Source organism: Theropithecus gelada, chromosome 6 (assembly GCF_003255815.1).
Source record: "Theropithecus gelada isolate Dixy chromosome 6, Tgel_1.0, whole genome shotgun sequence".
In the NCBI taxonomy this organism is placed as follows: domain Eukaryota; kingdom Metazoa; phylum Chordata; class Mammalia; order Primates; family Cercopithecidae; genus Theropithecus; species Theropithecus gelada.
In genome coordinates, this window is record NC_037673.1 from 168,277,073 (window position 1) to 168,284,344 (window position 7,272).

The 7,272-nt window shown below is 49.8% G+C and overlaps 1 protein-coding gene across 2 annotated transcripts in view; it reads right to left on the reverse strand.

Annotated features, from left to right (window-relative positions):
- STK10 (serine/threonine kinase 10) overlaps nt 1–7,272 on the reverse strand; it is a 152,374-nt gene that overhangs the window by 72,797 nt on the left and 72,305 nt on the right. For both annotated transcript variants that reach the window (XM_025388215.1, XM_025388216.1), the window contains exon 4: nt 4,074–4,223. In XM_025388215.1, the coding sequence (XP_025244000.1) occupies nt 4,074–4,223 (150 nt within the window). The remainder of the gene's footprint in view (nt 1–4,073; nt 4,224–7,272) is intronic.

Sequence of the window (7,272 nt, forward strand, 5' to 3'; positions counted from 1 at the left end):
AAAAAAAAAAAAAAAAAAAAAAAAACACAAATACTGTTGCAATGTCTATCTTTGTATATATCTTTCTCTACAGGTATCAATACCACAATTACCTTTATAATGAAAAAATTATATAAACAGTGTAAAATACATTATAACATGCACAAAAACAGTGAACCTAGCATGTATGCACACTTACAAGGGAGTCTCTCATCTGTCTATCCCCTTGATCGTAGGTGACCAAAAGAATCCAAGGTAGGAGGAACCTTGTCATTCAGAAAACAGTGAAAACCATCCAGTCCAAAATCCCAAAAGTGCTCCTGTGGACAAACACTAGCCAGGTTCCCCCATGGTACAAGCAGGAAAGCAAAGGGCAGAGAGGTGCTGGGACCCCTACTGAAACTGAGATGGGGACAGAAGAGAGCAAATGCTTCTACCCTCAGCCCTGGGATCTCCAGCTCGCAGCAGCCAGTGCACACCTGAGCTCATTAAGAAAGTGGCTTCTTCTAATGAGAGGGATGACCTGCCCTCCCAGAAGTGTCAGGGAAACAGTGCGGACAGGGAAGTGAGAAGATTCTAGCTTGATTGTAGATAAATTGCTAAATGCCTCTGAGCATCAGTTTCTTCACCTATTAAATAGGGATCATATTATTTAGCCAAATGTGAGACGGGAAGAACTGCTCTACCATGGTAATGAAACTGTCTTTGCAAAATTATAACTGAGGAAATGATGCCAGTGAAAGAAATCAGACCTAACCGACTCCATCTTGCTTCTAACCTTGAAGCTGTCCGTGTTCATTCCTGGGCGTGGGCCAAACTAACTGTGGGAAAAAAATCAGTTCACGGTTTGACTCTAAAACAAAAGTGATAATAGCCCTTTCCCGAAAAGACCCTCTTCTTGAAGAAGAGGACCAGTCTGCCTTTGCAGGACTAGCAAATTAGCTACAAGATTAGAAATTACAGTGCAGGGGTCACGCAGCCTCTGGCTTCAAGAGTCTGAACTCCCCAAATTGCTCCTGGGGATAACATCACTATTGTCAAACCTCAGATCAGCCTTGAGTTATTTTGTAGACCCTACATTCGATGGATCAGTTGACACCACCCAGGCGGTAACCCAGCTCCACCAGTTCTTCCGTCACACCCAGGAATAGAAAACAGCCAGAAAAACTCACATTGACCCCCTACGATTCCATCTCCAACCTGACCAATCAGCACCCCCCACTTCCCAAGCCCCTACCCACCAAATTATCTTTAAAAACTCTGATCCCAGAATGCTTGGGGAGGCTGATTTGAGTAATAATAAAACTCCAGTCTCCTGCACAGCGGCTCTGCATACATTCTTCTTTCTCCATTGCAATTCCCCTGTCTTGATAAATCAGCTCTGTTAAGGCAGTGAGCAAGGTGAACCCATGGCGTGGTTACAGTAAGGTTATTTTTATTTTCTTTTGTTTTTTTAGGAACCTAGAGACACATGCCCATTTGATGAGGGCTTCGTCTTCCAGTCTGACCCCCCACCTTCGGCCTTCACTGACTCTCCTCCCCACATCACACTGCACTGTCTTCCTGAGACTCTCCCCACACTCATCACCAACACAGCCCTTTGTTCTTGCTTCCCATCCCTCCAGCTTCTGCCTCACCTACTTTCCCTCTGCTGGGCCTGTGTGATTGTCATAGGCTGGGCAGAGTAGGTGGACAGCAATTTGTTTTTCTGGCCAGTCCGAACCCCTCTTCCTCTGAAAAACCATCTCCCCACCCAACACACTGCCTCACTGTGGGGGCAAGGGCTACTTCCGTGTTGTCACGTGACCCCACCCTCCATGCCAGACACTGAAGACAAGCCGGGCTTATGGGAGACACCCTCCTTCCTGGGCCTCACTGCTTGGTCCAAGGATTACTATCTGGGCCAAGGTGGGGCCAATCAGAGCCCTCCCCTGGGATTATTGATGCCAAAGCCTCCAATGGTGAGTTCAGGCTCATACAGCAGGTGGTGATGCTGGGAAAGGTGAAACTAGATGGTATCCTGAGCTTGGTGGAGAGGGTTGGTCTGGGAGCCTAACCTACATGCACAGAAAGCCAAGGGCCAGGGAGACAGTCCTGGCAGCGTTTATGTTCCAGGTTCCAACTAACTTTAAAGCCCACCCAGCTGTATTTCTTCTCCAATTTGGCTCCATGATGTACACATTTTCCTGTCTGCCTTAACTCTTAGGAAGTGGGTTTTTATCATTTGCCACTAAGAGAGGCGACAAGAGGCTAGTGGTTAAGCACGTAGACTCTGGAGCCAGCTGCCTTGGTTTGAACCCCAGCTGTTCCTCTTATCAGCAGAGTGACCCTGGATAAGTCAGTCTTGCTAGGTCCCAAATCCGTCCTGCAAGATGTTATCAGTGGCCTTTGAGAATGGAATGAGTTAACACATACCAGATGCTGGCTCAGTGCATGGTAGCTCTAGTGAAAGAACCAGGCCCCCAGCCCGATGGTAGCAGGAAATAGCAATGCTAGGCTGGGTGAAGGCAGGAGTGACAGATGGGCATTTGGCTTCCTGACTGGTCCACCTGCCAGGGTCTTCGGCACATTGGGCAGGGCAGGGGGGCGTTGGGAGTTGGGGATGCTGAAGTAACTAACCATAGGCTAAAGTGATGGTAATGCTGGAAGTGAGTGTTTATTGAGTACCAACTGGGTGTTTTTTTGTGTTTTTTTTTTCTCGTGAAACAGTCTTACTCTTTAAATGTCTCTTTGTATTTTTAATGTTTTTATTTTTTTAACCAAAGTGACACATACGTGTGTCATCTCCTCATGTGTCTCCTTTTGCCATGCACCTGCAGAGACAAGCGCTTTGAGCTCTTCTCCTGTGTACTTCTGCATCACCAAGTTATATGGCTGCAATGCATTTTTGAAAGTAATGATAGGCCGGGCGCGGTGGCTCAAGCCTGTAATCCCAGCACTTTGGGAGGCCGAGATGGGCGGATCATGAGGTCAGGAGATCGAGACCATCCTGGTTAATACGGTGAAACCCCGTCTCTACTACACAATACAAAAAACTAGCCGGGCGAAGTGGCGGGTGCCTGTAGTCCCAGCTACTTGGGAGGCTGAGGCAGGAGAATGGCGTGAACCCGAGAGGAGGAGCTTGCAGTGAGCTGAGATCCGGCCACTGCACTCCAGCCTGGGTGACAGAGCAAGACTCCATCTCAAAAAAAAAAAAAACAAAAAAACAAAAAAAAGAAAGTAATGATTTTTGGCTGGGCGCAATCACTCACACCTATAATCCCAGCACTTTGGGAGGCCAAGGTGGGTGGATCACCTGAGGTCAGGAGTTTGAGACCAGCCTAGCCAACATCTCGAAACCCCAATCTCTACTAAAAATACAAAAATTAGCCGGGCGTGGTGGCACACGCCTGTAGTCCCAGCTACTCGGGAGGCTGAGGCAGGAGAATCGCTTGAACCCAGGAGGTGGAAGTTGCCGTGTGCCGAGATTTCGCCACTGCACTCCAGCCTGGGCAACAGAGTGAGACTCTGTCCAAAAAAGAAGAAGAAGGTTTTGATATATGTGCTTAATGTCCTACTGTTTTCCATCTGGGAATGGAGCTGGGTCATCCCTCCATCCATCACTCTCACTCGAATTCTCTTGATTAGAAAGAAGCTGGCCAGGCACAGTGGTGCACACCTGTAATCTCAGCATTTTGGGAGGCCAAGGCGGGCAGATCACTTGAGATCAGGAGTTCAAGACCAGCTTGGCCAACAAGGTGAAACCTCATCTCTACTAAAAGTATAAAAAGTAGCCAGGCATGGCGGCAGGCGCCTGTGATCCCAGCTACTTGGGAAGCTGAAACACAAGAATCACTTGAACCTGGGAGGTGGAGGTTGCAGTGAGCCAAGAACGCACCACTGCACACCAGCCTGGGTGACACAGCAAGACTGTCTCAAAAAAATAAAATAAAATAGAATAATGTTTAAAAAAGAACGAAGAGTAGGAAGGGGAGAACTGCTGACATGCCAAGAGGGCATAGGTGTGAGGACCTCACACCCCCATGACGTCCACACTCCCACTGGCCTGCAGAGGCCAGGCCGACACCCCACCTTTCCCACCCTGAGTCCCTTACCCAGCCTGATGTCTCCCTCAAGGGTCATCAGCACGTTGCCAGCTTTCAGATCTCGGTGGATGATCCTCTTGCTGTGCAGGAAGTTGAGGGCTTCTAGCATCTGGCGGCAAACAACCTGTATCTGGGGCTCTGTGAGGCCTCTGTCCAGCTCTGGAAATGGAGGAGAACGGCTGTCAATTCAGGAAGCACTTGCCACAGGCAGCTGAAATGTCAGGCCCACGCCAGGGAGAAATATAAAAGCCACCAATATTAGGCCAGGCGCGGTGGCTCCTGCCGCCTGTAATCCCAGCACTTTGGGAGGCCGAGGCAGGTGGATTACGAGGTCAGGAGTTCAAGGCCAGCCTGGCCAAGATGTTGAAATCCCGTCTCTACTAAAAATACAAATTAGCCAGGTGTGGTGGCAGGCGCCTGTAATCCCAGCTACTCATGAGGCTGACCAGGAAAATTGCTTAAATCTGGGCAGCAGAGGTTGCAGTGAGCTGAGATCACACCACTGCACTCCAGCCTGTGTGACACAGTGAGACTCCATCTCAAAAAAAAAAAAAAAAAAAAAAAAGCCACCAATATTAAGGAGTGCTCACCGTGTACTGAATTCATTTCTAAGCAGGTCATGCGCACTGACCCATTTTGTCTTCATAACAGTCCTATGAAGCAGGCACAATTATTGTCCCCATTTTACAGAAGAAGAAATTGAGGCTTGGAAAGGTTAAGCCCCTTGCTCAAGGTCATGCAGGTGGGAAGTCACAGATCTGAGATTCAAACCAGGGTCTGGCTTTAGAGTTCAGGTTTGTAAACATAAGTCCAACTGAGACACAGAGATCTGTTGTGTCTGCAGACACTGGGAGGGCACTTACTATGTGTCTGGCTCTGTGCTTGGAGCAGGAAGGCAGAGGGGACATGGAAACGGTGAGCGACACTTGGAACAGAGTGAGGTGCAGGCATGTGGGAGGTCAGAATGCGCAGGAACCCCTTATAGCTGAGGGAACTGGGAGGCTGCCCAGGAGAAATGACATTTGGGTTGTGTCTTAAAGGAACAGAATAGGTGGGGCGAGGGCACTCTAGGTCAAGGAGCCAGCGCAGGCAACGGCTGACATGAGCTGGTGTTTACAAAATGTCCACTGGGGCCGGGCGCAGTGGCTCATGCCTGTAATCCCAGCACTTTGGGAGGCAGAGGCGGGTAGATCATGAGGTCAGGAGTTCAAGACCATTCTGGCCAACATGATGAAACCCTGTCTCTACTAAAAATACAAAAATTAGCTGGGCGTGGTGGTGGGCGCCTGTAATCCCAGCTACTCAGGAGGCTGAGGCAGGAGAATTGCTTGAACCCAGGAGGCGGAGGTTGCAGTGAGCCACGATCACACCACTGCACTCCAGCCTGGGTGACAGAGCGAGACTCAGTCTCTTTTTTGCCTATTAAACTTTCCACTGGCTGTTGGTGGTGGCACCAGGGGATGCGGAAAGGGAAGGGCCAGAGAGGCCAGAGGGCTGGTAGCCAAGAGTCTCTTATGTGCTAATCAGCAGGGAGACACGAGTGTCCACGTGCACACGCGGCAGACAGCACAATGCCACGGTCCTTCTTCCCTGAGGTTCGTAGGTTGAGTAGGTCTGAGCAGGCAGGGAGCAGGAAGGTGGGAAGCAGGAAGAATATTCCTGGAAAGGGGAACAGACTTGTGTGGTGGGAGGGGGCAGATGAAGGGAAAGTGACTCGAGGTCAGAGGTCAGCAGACCTTGACTCTGCAGGACCTCTGGGCCACGCTGTGGAGGGTGCATTTTATTTGAAATGCAGTGGGCAGTTCATGAGAGGTTCTGAGTGGGGCAGACACAGTCTGGTCTTTGCATTTAAAAAAATTCCCATGGCTGAAAGCAGGGACTCAATGCTGTAGGGCCAGCTACTTAGGAGGCAAAGGTGGGAGAATCACTTGAGGCCAGGAGTTCAAGGCCAGCCTGGGCAACATAGCGAGATCCAACTATGCTTGTAACATTTATTATGTTATAAATAAAATAAAATAAATAAACGACTAATTTCCTCTAGCACAGCAAAGAGCTTGCTGGGCAGCAGGGGCAGGGGTTCAGCTGGAGGTCATCACAGTGGTCCAGATAGCAGCCAAGGCACAGAGAAAGACAGTTGCTCAATGGATGATTGCGGAGGTGGAGTGAGAAGATTCCAGGGTGACAGCCTTGTGCTCCGCATCCCACGGGACTGTCCTGATTGAGTCACTGTTACTACCCAAGACCGCTGTGAGCAGGGGAGCCACCTCCCTTGGCCTGCCAGGTTCCCAGGCGGTCGGCTTCTAAGCCTGGTCACCCAAGGGCACTGCTCCGAGTCCTCCCTCTGCCTACAACAGCACTGCTGTGTCCGGCTTGCCCAGTGGTGCCTGGCCAGGAATCCACAAGGCTCAGTTCTCCCAGCCAGGCCCTCAGGAGTGGTATAATAGACATGCCAGCCAGGAATGCAAGTACCAACTGCCCTGCTCTGGGAAGCCAGGTCCCAAACCAGGGCTCCTGGACCAGGGACCCTTCTCTCTGGAGTCTGTAAGCTGCCTGCCCCCTGTCCCTGTGGCCTCATCCTGAACCTCTGTGTCTCCAGCCAGGGGCCAGGATCAGAGCCTGCATGGGCTTCAGGACCACACAGACTGAGGCTGTACCCAGGTGATGCCTCTCACTAGCTGTGTGGTTACTGGCAAGTCACCCAAGCTCTCTGGCCCTTCACTTCCTGGTCTGTGAAATGGGATGATTCTAATCGACACAGGCAAGGCTCCAGCCATCAGCCATGTCCATTCTCAGTGTGGAAAACAGACAATAAAAGGGGATTATTGCTATGTTGGTTCTAAGATGAGTCCAGGACTGGAATATCTGCCGCAATTTTTTTAATGGCAAAAATGTGTCTTGCTTATGTCTAATTTACTGATATAAATGAAATAGGAATGATAAAAATACTGATGGTGATGATGAAGATAATTATGATCTAATCACCATCATTTTTTGAGCCCTTATAATGTGCCAGGCATGAGGATAAGGACACGGTGCATATTGTCATTTAATCCTCATAGTAACCCAGTGAGGTGGGTACGATACACTCTTTAATTCGCTTTGGTTGTTGTTGGGTTTCCTCCCTTCCTCCCTTCCTCCCTTCCTCCCTTCCTCCCTTCCTCCCTTCCTCCCTTCCTCCTTCCCTCCTTCCCTCCCTCCTTCCCTCCCT